Source organism: Pseudomassariella vexata, assembly GCF_002105095.1.
Source record: "Pseudomassariella vexata strain CBS 129021 chromosome Unknown BCR38scaffold_4, whole genome shotgun sequence".
NCBI classification, from domain to species: domain Eukaryota; kingdom Fungi; phylum Ascomycota; class Sordariomycetes; order Amphisphaeriales; family Pseudomassariaceae; genus Pseudomassariella; species Pseudomassariella vexata.
Window position 1 is genome coordinate 2,673,917 of NW_024467959.1, and position 20,556 is coordinate 2,694,472.

Below are 20,556 nucleotides of genomic sequence, written 5' to 3' on the forward strand. Positions count from 1 at the left end.
ACTATTGCACATTGGATCCTGGCACGCCGTTATGGTCGACCTGGTTGCGGTTTGTGCGATGCCGGGGGGGGAGACGGGCGGGGTGGCGGGCGGTTGATTCAACTTGTAGACACCGGGCAACAGGCTCCTCATGGCTATCAAGGCCCATGGGTATGAAAGGGTGGCGCTAGTTTTCACATCAAAGTTGCCATACCATCGAATGCGATGACATTTTAAAGTTTGACAACTCGCCACGAATCCAACTCTGCCCCTCTCATTCCTTGAAAACAGAGTTATCATATCGGATCCAGAACTCGGGCAATACGGCCTCGATCGATGCAACTGAGATCGACCATCATTGGGCGCTTTCTTATAAGGATAATACCCAGCCTGTCGTGTCGACACAGACAGCTGTGCGATCGTGTGGCAGGGACGCAGACCAGGGCCTTGAGTTTAGGGCGTAAGATTTACCAAGCAATTTAGGCCAGACAGCTCTCGTAGTGGTTGCTGTGTCCTGTGCTCACTCTCGTCCCCCGCAACTAAGCAACATCGGAGAACCCACTGTATCCCGCAACCTTGGGCTCTTTCCAAAGTTGCCCATTCCCATTCTCGTCCTCCTTCGCAAAGCTCTACACCTGCCCAAACTCTGGTCGGTAAAAGTACATGATGGACTTTTCTCACGGCTACTACAGCGGAGCGCAACCTTATCAATTTATCGGGATCCCGCCCCTGACCCCGTCGGCCTCCAACTCGGCCGGTTCTGATGAGTTCAATAACCAGTCCCCACCGGTAGGTGCCTCGACTCTATTTGTCGCCATTGTCTCGAGCTTCAACACTAATACGCCATCGACCTCTAGGATGTCTACGACCATTTCCAGAGCAACGACCACTTCCAGAACTTCAACCAGTATGCTCAATTCAACCATCAAACTCAACAAACCATTCCAGGACCACCAGGCCCACCAACACCGCCGACGCATCCCAGCGCGCACGCCCAGTCTCAGCCGCCACCAGCAGCAGCGGCTACCGCCGGAGTACCTGTCGTGAAGAACAACCACGCAGACATACTGCCCTTGACCAAGGCAGATCCCGATCAGGGCCGCAACAATGCCTCCAACTCGGACGATGACGATATGACGCCAGCTCAATCGCGCCGGAAAGCCCAAAATCGGGCTGCGTAAGTCTGGCCCATATTTGAAACCGGGGGATCAACTAACCGATTCTTGTCTCGACTAGTCAACGTGCCTTTCGTGAACGCAAAGAACGCCATGTGAAAGACCTAGAAGCCAAGCTAGCCAGCCTTGAGGCAGCGCAGCACATGACAGCCTCCGAGAACGAAAAGCTTAAGCGCGATCTCCAAAAGATGAGCATCGAGAACGAGATCCTTCGGGCCACGTCGAGCATCCAACAAAATCAAAACGGCTCGTTGTCGCCGCCTAGCACCACCACGGGCCCCATGTCGTACAACCCCACCGACTTCTACTCGGACCTTCTCGCCAATCACACCAACAAGACCCCCAGTCACCGCATCGTCGAGTCCGAGGCCGGCGAGCGCCTGCTGGCCGCTGGCGCCACTTGGGAATTCATCATCAACCATGAGATGTTTAAGCGCGGCCTCGTCGATATTGGCGATGTGAGCGAGCGGCTGAAACCCCAGGCTAGGTGCGATGGCCAGGGTCCCGTGTTCGAGGAGCGCGCTATCATTAAGGCTATTCAGGAGAGCGTGGCTAGTGGGAGTGACGAGCTCTTATGAGTTGCGTCACCACCCAGGGCTACTACTTATATGTGGGCGTTCGGCGATTGACTATGGGATACGAGAACATGGAAATTAGTGGAAGAGGGGATATACTTCTGGACAGCAACAGCACCATCAACTTTTTCGCTAGTACCGCATGAGCTTCGACAGAATGAGGGGCAATTTGGAGTCCTTGTGGTTGGAATGGAGTACGAGCCCAGGGCCGTCTTGCCCCGCCTGCCAGCCTGGCTAGTCTACCCACGTGGCAGCCAGTCAGTTCTCGGACATGGAAGTCGCTGGCCTCAATAGAAAGAAAGAAAGAAAGTAAGAAGAAATTTATCGAGAGGAAATGAACAGGCAAACAAAACGGGGCTACAAAGCACAATGCAATGCGGCACGCGCCGGTCTACCACAACATGGGAACCTTGTGATATTCAGACCGGTGCGGGGGGGAGAAACTAGATATCATGGTATGGCTTGGGGGATGGGGCTGGATCTTGTGGGTCTCTAGGGTTCTTTTGATATCATTTTTTGGGTGGATTTTGCGAAATCGCTTCGGTGTTGTGGTTTTGTCAAGGCTTGTCTTTATTTCTCCTTGAAGCAGTGCATTTTGCTTTTGGGTTTGTTGGCTTGAGTATCTACGACTTAAGGAGATAGATATGGGACCTATGGCGCAACTGAGAGAAATTCAACCACCGTTCAACCTGTGTATTCTTCGTCGTTCTTTGTGGACTGAAATTTGTTGGAGTGTGGGCCAGATATACTTGAGAGAGAGCAACGTGAGTGTCACATCCGGAACACTTGCTTAGATCTTTCAATGATTGCTCGGAGATATTCACTGACCCTCGTGCGGTGTTTAATTAGTGAGGTCCCTTGGCGGCTATCATGTGTGGGAACTTGGCATTGCAGGGGCAGACAAAGCAGAAAGGCATTATCCTGGGGGAAAGGGGGTGACGGGGGGATGCCAGTCTTCTATCAATTTCTCGCACCCCGTCCAATTCCCACCCTGTCATGGAAACAAGTTGTTTTCTCTTGCCCATACCACCCATCTACTTCTGAGAACAAGCTTGCATACAGCCTCCCTAGATAGTAACTAACTAACTAGACAGCGCTACCTGCTTAATACTTGACCGTGGTACTTAGGCCGCGGCAGGGCACGTCGCGGAGATGTCCTCAAATATCGTCATACTTGATACTTTGAGGCTATTCCGAGAGCTTAGGAGCTATGGTATTGTTTTGATTAATTTGTGCCTGGGGATCCAAATCATAAGCACGATATACCAAGTAGCCGCAATCATGATGCTCGAGTCAGGCAAGATAGGGATGAAGCATGACTCAGTCAATACTGATACCGTACACCTATGGGGCGAGGACATGGGCAATGGGGAAGATTCGGCATCGTTAATCGACGCTACAACTGGCTTACGGAAGCAAGGGGTGGTTGACAGGAAGAACGGAGTATAGGGGACCGATCCAGTTAGAGTTACGCATTATACAGTCGGCCGTGAAGGAAGATATGTTGCTTTTCGTTTTCGTCTCTTTTACTTTGGGTGGTCAGTTAGTGGATGACGGGCTTTCGATATTCCGGGGGGCAGGAACGTTGAGGGCTTCTTTCTCCCTGCGGATCATCGTGACAGCTACGGGGAATCGGGGGGAGTAGTTTTCTTGTCGGTTTGGCAATGAGGGTACGTGCTGATAGTACGTGAAGATGTGTGCGGTGCGATGCTAGGTAGATCAACCAGAACGTCCATGACTTGCTTAGTGATACACTTGTCATGTCTGCGTCTGGAGTTGTCGCAGTTTAACATTCCCGAGGAGGGCCCGGCTACTTTGGGGGTTTGAGGGGTACCCGTGGACCAGGGATGGCGCAAGATTATCCAATGGAACGGCCGTCCTACCTTCCTGGGCTGTGTTCGTCGTATACTGGTGGGAAAAACACTAGGGCCACTCTAGGTTGTGATTACCTTTTGGCAACTCTTGATTCTATACCCGGATGGTCTGGTGCAGGGAAGAACACATCTTGGATGCCAGTCTCTGCGAGTTTTCCATTGGTTCTTATGTTATGACATACTTTCTTGGTGCTCTAGACGACGATCAAATCAAAGTTTCATTCACCGCTAGAAGACTATTCGCCGCTGTCGACAGAGTACAGCCCAAACACCTCGAGTGTCCCTCCCGCAGACCTGCACCTCGAATAGTACAGTTCGCCATCACTTGCTACCGTATGATTCCAGCCAGCTGCGTGAATTTCGTGGTTTGGACTGACTTCCCACTGAATTGTATCTAGTTATTCGCAACCAATATCTACACAAACTGCGTCGACACTTTCTGAGAGGCGTCTTCACCAAGCAAGGTGTAGCCTCAAGCTTGAATAAGTACACTGAATATAGCACATGCATCAGTCAAGGTATAGTACGATTACCCTTCCAGGAAAAGCCCGCCTCGGGAGACCGCGGCTAACACCAAGTTTTACCTTTTCAACAGCTCGTCAGACCACATCCAGTTAATTATTGCTTCCACGTGTAAGCTGGCTCACCTGCATGTGATTGGAACCGGCAGGTTTTATGGTCGCTCAGCACTTCTATTCCCCCTTACCCCAGTTATCGAACTCGACTCGAGCTTCAACGTCGTCGGCAAGATCCGAAGCTGGTGGCACAACATCACCACCAGAAAGCATCCCTTGACCTCGCACTAGGCAGTTCCTGCTTGCCCGACCAATATCCAGCACTATCAGACGCGTGGCCCCCTTGCCCCGAACATCAGGACCACGGACATGCAAAACCCGCATACCGGAGTTAACCCTCCCTGACAGTGAATGCCTACTGCGAAACCCTCTCACGGTAGCTACCGTTTGTTTATTCGTTTGAAAGTGAATGAGGTCTTCTGACCAGACGCCATCAGGATCGGCCCACGTAACCTGGGACCACGCAACCATGTCCAAGTTGCCTACCGGCAGGCTGACCGGTCGAGAAATGGGAAGAAGGATAATTAGGAAGCTCTCCCTCGTTTTCTTTCCCAGTCTTTTATGCTGGTATCCATCCCTTTCTCTTCTCTTCTCTACCCTCACCCGTCCCCAGAGTAATTCATTGAAACCTCCACAACCATCTCTCTTACAAGGTGTCACCCAAACATGGGGTGGGCACTCGGTTCTGAAGCTAGCCTGTGGAGATGCAAGTTGTCCATCAGGTCCGGTTTGATTCTCAAGATGGGCATCGTCGTCACTATACCCAATATTTTATCTTCCCCAGGTCGACGATCAATAAGCTAAGTTGGTTCTTGTATGTTGGCAATTCGGGTCTCAATAGGCTCCGCATAGCAAGCTAATGTTGGCGTTGCCAACTAAACCATTAAAGTCGACTAGCTAGTCACGGCTACACCGAGTGGAGTATCATATAACCAAGGTCAAACAAGACAGTCATGAAGAGAATCGGGGGAATGTAATTCCAGAAGCTTTCTAAGAAAGTCGTCGCATCTCGTCTCTCTCTGGTGCAAGTAACCGTACAGACAAGGGGGGACATTGCAATGTGCATTCAATGCTTTACTTTTAGTCCTCTGAGCAACTCATCATGGAGTCTGCAACACTTCATCATTCTCGACGAATAACAACGTTCCTTCCCCTTCCTTTCCACACACGTAGAGAAGAATACTCAACACTTCCAACAATGAATACCTGCTTCTCGAGGTGTACAATGACCGCCATCAGCGACCACACTTCCGTTCCACGGTCGTTCACCAAATCATAGCAGTGCGTGTGTGAGTGAGGGGAATATCCGAAAAAACAGAAGAAGAAAAAAAGAATCCTAAGATTTTGGGGTTTGAGAAAAAAAAAAGACAAATGAAGTAGTAGTTTTTTGCGTAACGTAATCGGGCCATGCGGCCGAAAATCAGAAAAAGGCCGCCCAGGACCCGCCGGTGTCCTTCCGTTGTGTTCCGTGCCGGCAGTCGTGTTTGTGCAGGACAAAGGGTGAGGATGAAGATGTGATATCAGAATCATCATGCGTGGCGTTGAGAAGAGTTCTTAAAAATTACAGGCTTGTAGTGTCCGAAGTGACAGGTAGACATGCATGGCCCTCTGTGGCGGATTGGGTGAGTTCGGGGGGTTATGTGAACAATCCGAATTGAGAACTTGATGCGCCCTGTTCGTCGGACTGCTGTCGAGTGTTCTTCTCGTCGCCAAGAAGAGCCATGATAAGACACTGGGGTCGCGAAAAAGAATTGGGGTATGCTGCGTAGAATGACAATCAAAAGAAATCGCTAGACATGCGGGAATGGCGTCCGATCATCCAGGGAGCCGAGTAGGAAAGGTCCCACTGGTGAAAAAAAAACATTCATAAATTCTTGATGCGTCTTCATCGTCGTCGAACTGAAGAATCGCGGTGCTTGAGTCGGCTGGTTCTCCAGCCTTCGTACCACTGCTCTCTGCTGGCTTCACGTAGCTCGCCTCGCCACTCGTTGAAGACGGCGTCCTTGAGTCTAGTAAAGTCGCAGTGCTCCTCGTCGTATGGGTTAGCGAAGCCCCATGGGAACTTGCGGCCAATGACACCCGGCTCGTAGATATCTGGGCTGATGATAGACATGGGAAGCAATGGAAGCTGGTCGATGTCCTCCTCCGTTTTGATCCGGCGAGCCGAGTTACTTGAACGTCTCTGGGTAGTCGGCGAGCTTCGGCCTTGAATGGGAAATCCATCGCTATCTGTCTCCTCGCTGTCTTCTGCTTCGTTTAATAACTTCTCGCCGTCCTCGGCATCTTCCTCATCGCCCTCATCGATTCTGCTAGAATCCGGAGAGCCGTCCTCGTCGTCGAGACCGAGGGCTTCCAGAGGGTCGAAGTGGGCCTGCTTGAGGCTCGCCCAAACTGTCTTCTTGAGCACCGCCATGTGCGCCGTGGTGATTGTATCTGCTTTGGAGATAACCGGGATGACTGTCGTCTTGCCCTGGAGTGTTCGCATTACTTGTAGATCAAGATCCTCATCTAGGCCCCCAACGACGCGTGAAGCGTTGGACTGGTATCTGCCATGCTGACCATTCGAAGCCACGGCTTTTGACGCGACAATGTTGCGATCGAGACGAGCCGGGTCGAGGATGAGAAATACTGCATGAATGTGCGTATCCTGTACGCCCGGTGATCTTATCACCTTCATTTCTTCAGCAAATGTCTCCTCGAACTTGCTCTCCAGGAAAGATGACATCTCCCTTAGTTGGAGGTCCACCACGTTCTTCTCGAGGCCCTCCGAGTCCCATAGTGTCAGTCCGATCCGTTCACCATCGATCTCGCTTTCGAGGTAGTGGGGAATGAAGTTGCCTGATGCGGCGGCTTTGACCGTCACCTCTTCCCCGATCTCGGTTGCTCGCTGAGAGCGTTTCTTCGGAGGCAGAGCTAAGGCGGTCTTGAGAAACTCGAGGAATGACGTCTTGCCGGAGCCACTAGTGCCCATGATGAGAATGCTATTGTGACATTGTCAGTATACTGTCGTGAACAAGACGTGACGTGGATGTGACATACTTGAAAGGTGTGGGGTCCTTTCTTCTGCGGACCCTCCTAGGGCTGTTGATGGTGCTGATAGCACTGCTAGCATAGCTGTAACGGCCACGGTGCGTCATGCTTTCAGTGCGAGCATAAGGATCGACCAACGATCCGTTCGGGACGGCAGGGACAGCAGGGACGGGAGGAACGGGTGGGTTAGAGGAGATGGAGGGACGGCCAGGATCCATCGATGGTCTGCCTGATGGAGGGTATTGGTGTTTTTGTTGCCGGTGTTGTTGTTGTTGTTGTGGGTGGTACTGGTGATGATGGGGATCTGCCTGGCCCGAAACTATAGCAAGCGAGTCTGGACGCACACCACCTGACAGTGCATTGTAGAGATCGGGTAGCCGTGGGGGAGACTTTGGGACGGCATGTTGGCGCTGCAGCTCTTGCTCCCTAAGCTCTCGCTGCTTCTTGCTCCCCTTGAGATCGCTATTAGATTTACGTCGGAGCAACATTCCGAAGGAGGAGCGACGCGGCGGCTCGCTCATGTTCCTTCAGCTTTGGAAACTCTGTATTGCGACTGCAGCCTGCGACTGCGATTACCCTGCGCCTGGAAACAGCTCGGGACCAAAGAACCAAGCACCAAAGATGGTTGGGAACGGAGTGGCAAAAGCAATGGGTGTGAACCCTGTATCCTGTGGAGGATGACGAAATGGAACAGACTGTTTGGCGATTGGGTTTCAACGGTTGACACCTCTTTGTTCCCCGCCGACAAGCTGAAACCACCCGGTGGAGGAGGGGCGCGCTTTCAATTTTCGGGGTTTAGGTAGCAAACGAACGTTGAAAAAGCCGTTGCAGCCGGGGAAACGATGCTTATGTCGGGCGTAACTTGCGAATTTTTTTGGGTTGAGGCACAAAAGTTGGCAAGCTCGAGAATGTTGTTGGCTTGGGAAGGTTCAAATGAGGATATTTTGCGCGTTTGTTGCTTTGCTTTGCTTTGCTGCTCCTGCAGTTGGTTGGACAGACGGACCGGCAAGTACGATTTGCGTTTGGGTACAGAATGGGGGTATCGCGATAGGATGTTGTGATGCTTGCAGACAAGGAACGAGTGTACACAAGCGACAGACTGTATATCAGTGGATCAACCTAGACGACACAAAGACCGCAGACGTCAGCCAAATGCCAAGAAACCCTCGTGTGAGGTGTAGAATGTCTTAGACGGCCATTATCTACCACAGTCCAAGTTAAGGAAATGTTGGCAATGGTGAATAGAAACCGGACCCGTCAGGAGAAATGCGCAAGAGGGCGAAGAAAGTATCGGGCGCCCAAGAAATGAGCTACTCTCCACCGACAAGAAAAGCGAGCCTCTCCCCGTTGGGAAGCACCTCCTGTGCCCACTGAGTTGATGGTGCGGTTGCCGCCGCTCGGCGAATTGAAATCTCGGGGGCAATATGCAGCTAGCTGAAGCTGCGTCTTGGAATACGTCCTCCTGTTCTCTGCGCGCAGGTACGTACTGCTATCTCAGGTTGCAGATGCGATTGCTCGCAGGAACAGAGCCAGGTCGCCTTGTCAATGGAGATAGATACGCTGGGCAGTATCGTACAATATCAAAGCCAAGGCGCAATTGTGTCGGCCACTTATGAGAGTAAAATATTATGAAATGTACGTGTACCGACCTCAAGAGATAATGGAAGTGTGCGCGGGGGGCGGGCAGTGATGCAATTCCAGATGCAATCGTTAACTGCGCTTTGCAGAGATGTTTTACTTGGGGCGTGGCGTTGAGGATGCGATGCGCCGGAGGCGGTCTTGGAAGATCTGCCTGGAAGGGCAAGAGCAGATCTTGGGCGTGTCGTGCTGCAGATGGCAGATGCGGCTTTGCGGGTGCAGGTGGTCAGTCAACGCGCCGTGCTCGTGGTGCAATGTGCGTAATTAGGACGGGGAACGATGGCGCAAGTAACGGGTTAGAGCTTGATTGAGCCCAGTCATCAAGAACTTAAGAATACATTGAATAGAACGGAGAATCCTGTGAGCCTCTGAGGCAACTTTGACTGGTTGTGCGAATCACTGAACACCACAAGAGGGAGAGATTGACCATGATGAGAGAAAGGAGTTGTGTGGAAAAGTTCAGCCAGCGTCTGTCTCTCCAGGTTTCTTCTGTCTCTGGTGAGAAGCTGGGATTGAGTCAAATCGCAATGTACATCCAGGCGCCGAAAGGGGGAAGCGCCAAGCGGCCAACCGGGGTTGGGCTGTCCCGGCCCAGTCTGGGTGGAGGGCTGGCCGGCTGCAAAGACGAAAATCAATTCGCCCAGAGAGAAAAATGTCCCGATGGACGGGGTTCCCATCACGCAGGTACGCCGCGCGCTAGGTACCAGCGTACAAGCGTTCCTGCCCACATTGCGACGTCGTATGGCATGTGGCTCTGCGTCCAACCTCATCCAATCTCCAAGTCGTCCCTACCATTCTACCACCCCGCTACTTCACATCTGAGGATCTCTGGCTCTGTCCGGCTTTTTGAAGCACCGAGACGCTTCGTCCATGAATCATTCCAGACATGGACGTTTTGAAGAGAAGGGTCTAGAGGTGAAGTCTGTAGAGGGTATCCGCTTGTACGAGGCGGCCAGCAACCTTCATGGGAACCAAATCCCACGTGTAAGATCAGCCTGACGTGGGACGGTGGGACGAGCTTGTTGGACAATTGCCAATTTGAGGAACGTATCAACTTTTTCTCCTGGTTGCTGATTGTCAAATTGTTTCATCTCCGAATTCTTGCCATGTTCCATAGCGGCATTCCTCCCAATTCCCCGCGAATCCTCTCTGCAGTTTCATTCCCGGATATTGAATCTTAATTACTTCGAGCGAACGAGCAGGTTCTCCTTTTAAATTACAGGCCCTATGCTAGCCATTATGAGAACCCACTTGGCTCTGGAGACAACCCGGCCGGCCGCATGGGCCAGCGTCCAACAGCCCAATCAGTAGCCATCTGGGGACGGCTACTGGCTCATACGTCCAACTCTTTCGTCAACAGCCCCAGAAATTACCGCTGTCTCTCTATCGTCGCCTTGGTCCTTGAATGTGGTATCCCGGAAACGGCCACGGTTGGTTGGGCCTCTTTGCGCCCATCTTGCCCTTGGTCGTGTCACACCGAATGGATGTCGCATTATGACAACAGTATACACTGTGAGACGAGCGAGTATTTACGGGCTAGCATGCCTCGAAAGTCGTGCTCGCTGATCTCATCTGGAAAATTCGGGCCATCATGTCATAACGCAAGTTCACTAACACTACGCTACGTTTGAGGCTTCGAGTCTATCTTGCCGTCCCTCGTGTCAGCTTTTATTAGCCCACGCACAACATGTAATGTCAGCGACTTTGGTCCTTACTCCATTCAAGTCTAGGCCAATCCCACCCGACAGACTGATCGTCGTCGTTCTGCTCGCACGGACGTCGTTCGTTGTCTTTGCGTCGTCTTTGCTTTTATTGTCACACTACCGTTTGCGTATCCTCCTCTGCAAGTCGTTGGCTGCTCCAAAGCCTTGGCCCCAAATCGCCCGAGTGGGCCTTCACTGCCGTATTCAAAACCTAAGCACGACATGGGGAAAAACTAGGAGCTGCCTTGCGTTTCGTAACAGTATTCCCCGATTATGCATAAAATGTAATAATAGGCTAGGATAGAACGACCTCACCATATGTCTTGCTGCTTCAAGACGGTTTCTGGATTATCTGCGTCTCCAATGAATAGACATGCCGACCAAAATAGGTGACGGAGATAGATGTATTACTATTAAAAGATTAGAGCATATTCCTTCGATGCGTACTATGTTAATTTTTGTCATGCTGATAACGTCGTCGTTTATGACTCGGACCCTGGGGATAAGGTAGCCAACTATCAGGTGTCCAAGATGATCGTAAGGGTCACTTGAGGTATTCCCACGAAGTGATACACTTCGTTAGCAAGAACGAATACATGCTATAATTTTCCATGGCCCTTATTGAATCTGCATACGCTGGATGAACTAGGAATGTTACACGTGTTCGATAAGGTGCACTAGGAAAGCCTCAAAGACAGACAGCATACTATTATTCCCTGATCTTCGACCATAAATAAGTCTGGTGCCAACAAGGCTGTGCAATATCAGCACATCGCAGAAATCGATAGGTCAGGACAGAGGTCTCGACCGGGAGAAAGACACTGCCTTGAGGTTCGCAGTCTCCAGCCCGATCCATATTGTTGAATCGTTCTACCTTTGCTTATCATTGACAAGTTTAGACAGCATATTAAATGTGAATAATATGAGAAAGAAGAACTCGAACATTTCCCATCAGACAATTCACAAGCTCGCAATGCATCATGGGAGATCGTAAAATCGTAAAATCAAGCAGGTTCGCCACCGTCTATGCATAACCTTCATAATCCACACTCTACAGAAGAATTTCCGTCTATAATTACACTTAACCAGGGGAATGTTGTTCTTTCTATTCTGTTCCACTCATCATGTGTCCCCGCAGGTTTTCCTCTCCCTATTCCCTACTCCCTTTCCTCCCTATCCATCAAACACGTCATGCTGCAACTCCACCCCATAATCCTTCGCCACCTCCTTCATCCTCAACTCAACCTCATCCTCCATACCGCCTCCCCAACCGAGCCACTGTCTAACCTTAAATGTATAAAACGCCACGTCCGTCACGAATAACACGCCCTTAAACAACAAATGCCTCCAAGCATAAACCAGCCTCTCCTTCCACGGCAATCCAGGGTCCTGGAACAAGCTGCGACTCGCCCACGTACCCATGAGCTTGAGCCGATTGACAGGTGACCCCATGAACTGGTTGTTTCCCTGCACGATGCGCATATTGCGCCCGATGAAGATGAGTTCCTTGGGCCACTTATCTTCGTCGGCTAGGACGTCGCGGAGGCCCTGCTTCATGCGCTCCTGGGATTCGAAGTGTCGCTCCGCGGGCGTCTTGCCCTGCATCTCTCGCAGAAACTCCTTTCTGGTCTGGCCGTCGCCTCCTTCGTAGGGCCGCATTAGGGTCGCGCTCGCGAACAGGTCGGGGGCTTTGATGCCCCAGTCGGCCGTAATTTCTGAGATGGTCTCGTTGTCGAAGGTCATGAGGGATTTCCAAAAAAGACTATACTGGTGGCGGAATTTGGACGACATGTAGACGTAGAGCCCGTGGTCGATGAGGACTACTTCGGGCTTTCCTGATGGTAGGCGTCGGATGAAGATGTTGCCTGGGTGGGGATCACAATGTACGACTCCCCATTTGAAGATTTGGGCTGAGAAGAGGTCAACTATCGTGGTCATGACGTCTTTACGGCTTAAGCCAAGACCGGCTTTGCCATTCGCTCCTTTCCACGTCTCGCGCTCCGGCTTCAGCTTGTCCAACTTCGGGTTCTGGCGCAGTTGCTGTCTGACGAAATTCATATCGGGCGAAGGGAGCTTTTCGCCGTGGATTCCAACTGAACCTCTACCATGACCCCCGATCCAACGTTTTGTCATTGCGTCTTTGTCCCAAAGCCGTACGCCTTCGATCCATTCCGTTACCAATATGCGTTTTGTTGTGAACTCGGGGTATACTGTTGGGATGTAAACTCGACCTTTCAAGGTTGGCTCCGACTCGACCAGCTTTCGCATCGTCTTGGAATTTTGCGCTTCACACTCAAAGTCGGTTTCGAGAAGGAGTCGCTCGGTGATAAATGGTACAATACTGTACAGTGGTAGATCGAACCACCATGTGTAAACTCTCATGACGGCCCTGGGAAGCGTCAGTAATGAATTTTGCGCACCATGAGGGATGGTGTCTCACTTGAAAGCCCAAAGATCCCAGCCAACCTGCTTCGCAATCTCAGGCTTCTGGATCTTGATGGCAACCTCTCGGCCGTCCGGCAGCCTCGCCCAATGTACCTGCGCAACAGAGGCAGAAGCTCGAGCCGTTCTTTCCATAAGCCCCTTGCCCTCCTCACCTGTGAAGCTGACACCAAACACTTCCTCGGCGCTCTTGCCATAGTCCTTGCGTATGACCTTCTCGATATCTTTCCACTCGTCCTGGGGCGCATCGTCAAACATCCTGGCAAACATCTTCTGAAACTCGGGCGGTAGAACTGCGCTCTGCATGGCGATAGCTTGTCCGATCTTGAGATACAGTCCCCCATTTTCGTGCAGCACCTTGAAAAACCTCTCCGCACTCCGCCGGTGCAGATCGCCCACGGTACCGCCCGTTAACGGTTCGGCGCGGAAGTTGAGCTTGTAGTCGAACGCCACAAAGAGACCGTTACCGAAGGTGCGCAGGGAGCGGCTGATCCCGAAAGCGCAGGCTTGCCGATCTACAAAGTAGAACCCACCGGCGATACCGGTCAGGATCAGAATGCGCCGGAGCCATTTTCGGGTGTGCTTGAAATCGCGCGGTGGCCTCGGAGCGCCGAGCGAGGAAGGCGACGGCGGGCGCAGCGGTTTGAATTGGCCGCCCGTCTGCACATAACGGCGTTGAAGTAGGATCTGAGGGCGCGGGAGGATCGGAGATTTGCCGTGAGACATCGGCATAGATAGTCTACACCATGATGCAGGCGATAGCCCGGCCTTAGAAAGACCGGCTATGCGAATACTAAACATGCTTGCATTTGTGAGTGTTCTCGTATGTATGGATTAGGAAGCCGAACTTCCGACTTCATGTTGTTTTTGTTGTCGTGGTGTCGACAGAAAGGATTCGATGTCAATGACGAAATATAGGTGAGCTTGGTGTAGTGGCGGGCTTAGTGGGCTTTGGATCGGTGCTTAGTGCTTATCACCGTTGTCCGACTCGGTCTCGATTTGAGCCGATTGACATACAAAACCGGCCCCGACATGACGGGGAATTTAGAACGACTTGAAAAAGTTTGAGTAATTGTTGTTCATATTGGTAAAGTCAGGTCTGGCTCTACTAGAACTGTTGTTCAACAACTCATTCAATGTTGCACGTCATAGTCCATGGATACGTCTGTGCTTGGACCCGTGTAAGTCGTTACTTGAAAAAGATTATGAATGTCTATCAAATTATAATGCTTACGTAGCTGATAGCAGTCAAGACAGCATAACAAATAGGAGGAATACCAGTAAAGCTAATCCCGAGAGGCGGTACTAATTGATAAATATATCTCACTCAGGGGAGTATTGAGAAAAAAAAGGAAAAGCAAACCCCTATCAGGGAATATTAAAAAGATTAATTGAAAACATTGTTCTCTCCCACGTGGGCTCGAACCACGAACCTCCAGATTAACAGTCTGACGCGCTAGCCAATTGTGCCATCTAGTATATCTCTTGTTAGTTTTGCACTTTCGAAGTAGGCGGGTTACGTTAGTAACTTACGGGAGAGAATGTATTGCTCATTGGTTAGAAACGAAAGCCGATTTTGAATTATAAGTAGCTATCTTGAGCAAATTGCGGCTAATGTTCGGGCGGAGTCCTGCGGTCGCCTTGGACGCCGTCCTGGCATTACCCTACCGTCTCATCTTCAACCCTCACTTTGAATTTATTGGTGGTTACAGGGCCCTCGCGGCTTATATGACGCTGATCCTATGTTTGATCTGGGTTCCTTTGGCCAGCATCTACAGGCGAGTCTTCCATTTTGAGGATGTGATGTATAGGTTCGCGACAAGCCCTTGATCATTCATCTACGGTTTTCAACCGTCCACACCGTGAACTCGGAGACTTCCAGCAAGACAGTAGCTAAGAAGCTGATTACGGATATCTACACCTCTCTCACCCGAATTATGTTGCACACGACTGGAAACTTCCCGTAGTTATGTCACTTCTCGTCTTGTTTCAACTCCCTGCCGGCAGATCGATCCTCGGGCCAGATTGCCAGACTGTTCTTGCCGTGGTTTCAGAGACCGTCAATCTATAATTGGGCGCACCAATAACGGCTACAATTTCTCCTCGACGATTGTCATTTACATCAAGGTTGTCAGTCGATCTTGAAAATAAGCAAAGGTAAATGTTTGGACGTTTGGATCTGCCATCAACTATGACGACTTTGCACGAGACATCGAAAAGCCTTCAAAAACCTTGCCTCATCCTTTCCTTTTTGGAAAAGTGGTTTACAGTAATCTAGATTCCTAAGCCGGTATTCATCCCAAAACAAAGGACCCCATGAATATCATACAATGCCTATAGGCTTACGTTAACACACACTGTCATGATTAGCCAAAGTGCTCAAGCAGAGACAGGGTACGTACCCAATCTATGCGAGATCTCGAATAGTTATGAACGACAGCGGATAGATGACTTGAAAGTTAATCCTCCGAACCCTATTTTTTTGGAGGGAGGATGGGGGAGTTTGCAACCCGCACCCGAACTTGCCAATAATTTGGTACAAACTAGCATACACAGTGACTTATTCTAGACAAGTCAGCTCCATGTTTTGGGAAATAGCGAAATCTATTCTTATCAACATTTCGACTCTAGTGCTTCAGATGATGCGATGCTTCACCTTGAGGCTCTTTTGAAGGCATACAGATGAATATTGCTGGACGCTTATAGGTGGTATTCATACTGCGTCAAGTACCGGATTCTGCATTGATTTACCAACCCGCAGTCTGAGACCCTTGACCATTGACTGTTAGAGCGCTGGTCCACCATTGGCATCGTGTCTCAAATAACTTCTGATGGTCTTTTTATGGGACATGCGCACAGCCGCACAGCCTCCTTTACCCGCCTGCAAGCGTCCCTTGTGTCTATCCGTGACGAGGGGATTTTCTGCAACTGAAATCCATCAGTTGTGTAAGTGTTGTGATTCTATCTTCATCGAAGTTTTGTCCGGTTGAGACCACGTACAACCGCATGCGGCTACACATTCCGAACCATTCGGCGTAGTCATTGGTGGATTTCTTGCGTAGCATGCGCGGTGCAGGTCATCGGCAATGACGCCATAATCGATCGAGACACGTCCCGAATCCTCTCATCGCGACACCGACCTGCTTGATCCGGCCCATTAGTGCACATAAATGAAATTGGAAGAGGCAGGCTGATGGTGTACAAAGGAAACCTGATATACAAGTGGTGTTCAATGAAAGCCGCAGTTGTTGGTTGATAAGATCTATCATACTGTAACCCAGCGATGTTTATTAGATGTTGACCACATTGGTCATGTTAGAATTTTACTAGAACAGTCAACTCAATTTAGCCGTCATACCTCAGCCCCTCCAGTCCCCAAGCTTGATACGAGATCTGACAACTTTAAAAACAGCAGCAATGAAAGCGATGAACAGCAGGGAATATCAACGAACGGCAACAGGTGGCTTGACCACGAACGCAGTTGACCGGCCGAGAACCCGTCAAATCGCACAAGCTTAGCCTGCGGGTCGTAATTCGGGGAGCACAATATTGGCATTTGGGAACTTCGCTGAGAGCTGCTCAAAAGCACGGACTGCGTTAATTCACATATACTAGACTCGACAACGCATTGCGTGTTTGAATTGACCAAGCCTTTGTTGTTAACTATTTCTTTGTTTTGCAGCATTGACTCGACTAGACTCGACTAGACTCGACGTAAGACGCCAGAGGTACACAGTTTACGGTTCGAGTGGAAGTCGGATAACGGCTAAGACACACTTCATCCTGGAACTGGACAAATGCTCCTGTTGTCCAAGGGTCTTGATACTTCCGGTTACGGTGAAAACTCAGCCCTCTTCAATCCTGATGATTACTGGTCAGCAGAGGATCACACTATCCACAGAACACACATTTTTGATTGTTCTCTTCCATTTTTGAGCAGAGTTTCCAAGATTGCAATTGAACCAGCAGCAAGTAGTACGCGTAGCATTGTTACGGGCCCCCTTCGAAGTTGGCGAGATTGCGGCCAGCAGGGCCCCACAAAATTGAACCAGTCCCTCTATCAGCACCCTTACAGGGGCTAGAACACCGAACTCCAGTGCTGTGGACTGGCTCTCGAGTGCTCCACACAGAGACGCAACGTTCTTGCTTGCAGCGCAGCTCGATTCGTGCCATCCACCTCCTTCAATCGGGCGCTCGCCGTCTTCTTCCCCGTCTACATCCAATCCAATCCCGCACGATTCGACCTCTGTTAGATTTCTGACACAACAAGACTGGCACTGCCACCAGGTCAGCCAAACGAATCCGCCACTCCCGATTCCACTTCGCTTCCGTCGCCATTCACCCCCACACTCGTTTCTAGAAACACCAGCGACCGGCAATCACGGCTCAATACCATACAACGGATTCACGAGAGGTAGAAGATAGGGAATCGAAAGCGCTGGACGACATTCGGACAACTACATTCAAGGAATCCCATTGGAAGGATTGCTGCTGCGCCGGTGGATTGAATATCGTCGCTACCTCGAAATAACGCTAGACAAGCATATTACTACATGTCGCCGGCCACGAGAGACGGTTCAGCCTATTACCATTCCTATTATCGTATTCTACAACCCCTCAATTCACATTGATCTCAGCGATTTCGACCGGAACCCATATCGATCACAGGAAAACCGCTCAGGCGACGCGGCTCTTCTGAGTCGGCGCGCACCCCAAGTTCGTCAACATGTTGCGGCCGGCCACTCCCTTGGCGATCCTGCTCTTCGCAGCGTTCGCCTTGTTGTTGATGTCTGTACTGTCAACACCAATCATCGAGGCCATTCCCTTGGGTACCTTTGAGGGAGTCAGCTTCGGCGTCTTTGGTTTCTGCAAAGGTGACGGCTGCAGTCCGTTTGAGATCGGATATGATACCTGTGAGTACCTCAATCCGTTGTGTCTGCCCTCCAGGTCATATAACTAATGCAGTATCCAGCTTCCCTATTCAGTGAACAGCAATCCGCAACTTTCGATCTCCCTTCGTCGGCACGTACAACTCTCTCGGCCATTCTGATCATACATCCTGTTGCCGCACTTTTTACTCTGATCATGTTGGTCCTTGCCATCGTCGCGCATCTACACTCGCCTTCACACTCGTCTAGATATCTTCTGATCATGTTGATTTTTGGCATAATCACCTTCATAGTATGCCTGCTCTCCTTCTTAATCGACGTTCTGCTGTTCGTCCCTCATATGGCTTGGGGATCATACATTGTCCTTGCTGCCACCATTCTCGTGGCATTGAGTGGACTTGTATCTTGTGCGATGCGCCGGACTGTTGTCAGCAGGAAAGCAAGGAAGAAGCGCATTGCGGAAAATGCTGAAATGAGCGGCGAAAACTACTACAATCGTACGGCTCAACAACAAGCTCCTGTTGCTACTACTCTTGGCGCTGTGGAACCAACAGTTCCTGTCGTCAGTGGCGGCAATGGGCCAAGCGACAAGCCACCTTTCGTAACATATGAGAAGAAGGATGACCGCAGCAGTGATGAGCGAGTGCCCCTTACAGCTAGGACTCCTTCGCAAAGGTCGCCAAACCAAATGCCTGCCGAGATAACAGCATCGGATATCCCCTATAGTGGTCCAACCCCGCCACGCTCAGCTGCAGGCTCAAGTCGCTCACTGCCGCGAGACCAGTACGGAAACCCAATGCCACAACTTCAGGATGCTTATGGCGTCCGGCGCGGGCCTCCCATTGAGCAAGCGAATATGCGAGACCGAATTGGTCCTCCAGGTGGTTATAGGGGACGCGGCAATAACAGAGGAGGTTATGGTGGCCCCTACGGTCCGCCTCCGAATGGCAGGGGCGGCTACGGTCCACAGGGACGCGGTGGCTATGGATATGGACCTGGAGGAAGAGGTGGTTATGGACCGAGAGGGGGCTACGGCGCTGGGGGTATGAGAGGGGGCCGGCCACCACCACCGGGCTACCCCGGCAATGGTGGATATGACAGGCGTCCACCGCCGCAGCCGGATGCATATGGAAACTATGGCCCCGGGCCTGGCAGGCAAGGCTCTCCGGCAACAGTTGGAGCGCCATACGGCATGAACCCATCGATGCCAAGTGCATCGACGGGAACAACTGGCATGGGCGGTTACGAAGCATACCATCCTGACCGAGTCAGTGAATTACCTAGAGCCGAATCTCCTCCACCGTTACCTGGTGTTGATGATGCGATACCAGCACCGGTGGGACAGGCCGTTGAGATGGACGCCCGCACTGGCAGTCCAGCTCACCCGCCTCAAGGGTTTGGACAATTCAACAACCAGCTCAGAGACAGTGATGCAGATGTTGCTGGTATGCTTGCTCTCCAGCAGGGAGGGTCATTCCCACCGCAAAGGCACGAAACTTATATGAGCGAAGGCAGCAAGTATAGCCAAGACGAGTGAGTTATCCATCGCGGCACGTAAAGCGGCACGTAAAATGCACAGACTTGCTAACACCAATTGTGATAAGACACTACACGCCGCCACGGCAAGCTTGGAATCAAGGACCTGGCCGGAATTCTCCCAAAGCGCCATCCCCGCTCAGCAATCCAGCAGGGCCAACCGAGCATGCGTCTGCTACTACACCATCGCACCAAACAGCAGTAACCGAGGGCAGCACCTACTACGAAGATGTTGACCCCCGTTTTGCAGAGCCAGCTCCTCGGCCACTTCAACCCGGAACATTGCAAACCGGATTCAGTCCTTCTGGCTACGATGATTTTCATGATGGGTCCAGAAGCCCTGCTGCATCTGAGCAGTCAGTTTTCACTTCGGTATCTCAAAGAGGAGTGAACCCTCGATGGAACTCACCGCCCCTAGGCCCCCAGGAGCCTTTGGGCAGCAGATCCCACGGAGACCAGTCAACCGGAACGAAGTGAATGTTCTTAATAGCAACCCGGACTTCCAGTTACCAGGTAGCCGAGGCAACGCTGCCCAGGGTCCTCCAGGAGGCGGTGCCGGAGCCGGGATGATACCAGGAAGTGCCTACCCTAGCGTATAATGATTTTTTCCCTTGAGTCATATTTCTTCAAGCCCCTAACTGGTGGCATCATCATTACAGCGATATTGTTCACTTCGCCTTCTCGCCTATAGACATGGGATCCGACATTGATAATTGCGATTCATTGCCACTTGGATGAAGAGTTGGCTTATAGAAAGCACTCTTCCGATGTTATGAACTCGAGATTTTTTCGGCCCCAAGCTTCTACGACGTTCGATTTCGGTATAACCCAGTTCTCCATGATACACTTTCTTCTACCTGACGCGGCCCATCACTTGCCAATCAACCGCCTTTCATTTCTCAACCAAATCGCGATCATGCCGTTCCGAAAAAATACGTCATCTTTTACATTCACCGACCGACATCTACAAACAGACGGCCCCTTTTTGGTGAATAGCTGCCGTCTCAAATCTCTCTTGCAGGACCAAAGAGTTTTTTTGTATTTGTTTGCATTGCGTAGCGCTTGCCTGCCGAAGAGGCTTAAAAGGAACATCTGGGGCTTTTGCGATGTTCTATCAGGTCCTTCTTTAGTAGACTGGCA

At 51.0% G+C, this 20,556-nt stretch overlaps 5 protein-coding genes and 1 non-coding gene across 6 annotated transcripts; 2 read left to right on the forward strand and 4 right to left on the reverse strand.

Moving 5' to 3' along the window:
• The first annotated feature begins 461 nt into the window (after positions 1-461).
• On the forward strand, positions 462-1,898 carry BCR38DRAFT_163232 (uncharacterized protein). Its single transcript, XM_040853794.1, has 3 exons — positions 462-768; positions 837-1,156; positions 1,216-1,898. The coding sequence occupies exons 1-3, from the start codon at positions 643-645 to the stop codon at positions 1,730-1,732; spliced, it is 963 nt and encodes a 320-aa protein (XP_040718327.1). The 5' UTR covers positions 462-642; the 3' UTR covers positions 1,733-1,898.
• A 4,165-nt stretch (positions 1,899-6,063) lies between these two features.
• On the reverse strand, positions 6,064-7,729 carry BCR38DRAFT_456386 (uncharacterized protein; the record flags this gene model as incomplete). The annotated part of the gene is made up of 2 exons (XM_040861909.1): positions 6,064-7,159; positions 7,218-7,729. 2 exons carry the CDS (start codon positions 7,727-7,729, stop codon positions 6,064-6,066), a joined length of 1,608 nt encoding a protein of 535 aa, XP_040718328.1.
• A 2,717-nt stretch (positions 7,730-10,446) lies between these two features.
• Positions 10,447-10,848, reverse strand: BCR38DRAFT_427948 (uncharacterized protein). Its single transcript, XM_040859866.1, has one exon. The coding sequence runs from the start codon at positions 10,771-10,773 to the stop codon at positions 10,573-10,575; it is 201 nt and encodes a 66-aa protein (XP_040718329.1). The 5' UTR covers positions 10,774-10,848; the 3' UTR covers positions 10,447-10,572.
• Positions 10,849-11,722: 874 nt separating this feature from the next.
• On the reverse strand, positions 11,723-13,717 carry BCR38DRAFT_456387 (ABC1 family-domain-containing protein; the record flags this gene model as incomplete). The annotated part of the gene is made up of 2 exons (XM_040861910.1): positions 11,723-12,938; positions 12,990-13,717. 2 exons carry the CDS (start codon positions 13,715-13,717, stop codon positions 11,723-11,725), a joined length of 1,944 nt encoding a protein of 647 aa, XP_040718330.1.
• Positions 13,718-14,398: 681 nt separating this feature from the next.
• BCR38DRAFT_t129 lies at positions 14,399-14,470 on the reverse strand. The gene has a single exon. It is a non-coding gene; the product is annotated as a tRNA-Asn (tRNA).
• Positions 14,471-17,441: 2,971 nt separating this feature from the next.
• Positions 17,442-20,041, forward strand: BCR38DRAFT_163324 (SUR7/PalI family-domain-containing protein). Its single transcript, XM_040853795.1, has 3 exons — positions 17,442-17,904; positions 17,964-19,413; positions 19,485-20,041. The coding sequence occupies exons 1-3, from the start codon at positions 17,718-17,720 to the stop codon at positions 19,891-19,893; spliced, it is 2,046 nt and encodes a 681-aa protein (XP_040718331.1). The 5' UTR covers positions 17,442-17,717; the 3' UTR covers positions 19,894-20,041.
• The last annotated feature ends 515 nt before the right edge of the window (positions 20,042-20,556 follow it).

Bases quoted from the DNA above. Each gene is read 5' to 3' on its own strand.
- BCR38DRAFT_163232 (XM_040853794.1), top strand. From the start codon at position 643: ATGATGGACTTTTCTCACGGCTACTACAGCGGAGCGCAACCTTATCAA. The intron at 769-836 runs GTAGGTGCCTCG...ATCGACCTCTAG, and splicing joins TCAATAACCAGTCCCCACCG to GATGTCTACGACCATTTCCA. The intron at 1,157-1,215 runs GTAAGTCTGGCC...TGTCTCGACTAG, and splicing joins AAAGCCCAAAATCGGGCTGC to TCAACGTGCCTTTCGTGAAC.
- BCR38DRAFT_163324 (XM_040853795.1), top strand. From the start codon at position 17,718: ATGTTGCGGCCGGCCACTCCCTTGGCGATCCTGCTCTTCGCAGCGTTC. The intron at 17,905-17,963 runs GTGAGTACCTCA...TGCAGTATCCAG, and splicing joins TGAGATCGGATATGATACCT to CTTCCCTATTCAGTGAACAG. The intron at 19,414-19,484 runs GTGAGTTATCCA...AATTGTGATAAG, and splicing joins AGCAAGTATAGCCAAGACGA to ACACTACACGCCGCCACGGC.
- BCR38DRAFT_427948 (XM_040859866.1), bottom strand. From the start codon at position 10,773: ATGTCGTGCTTAGGTTTTGAATACGGCAGTGAAGGCCCACTCGGGCGA.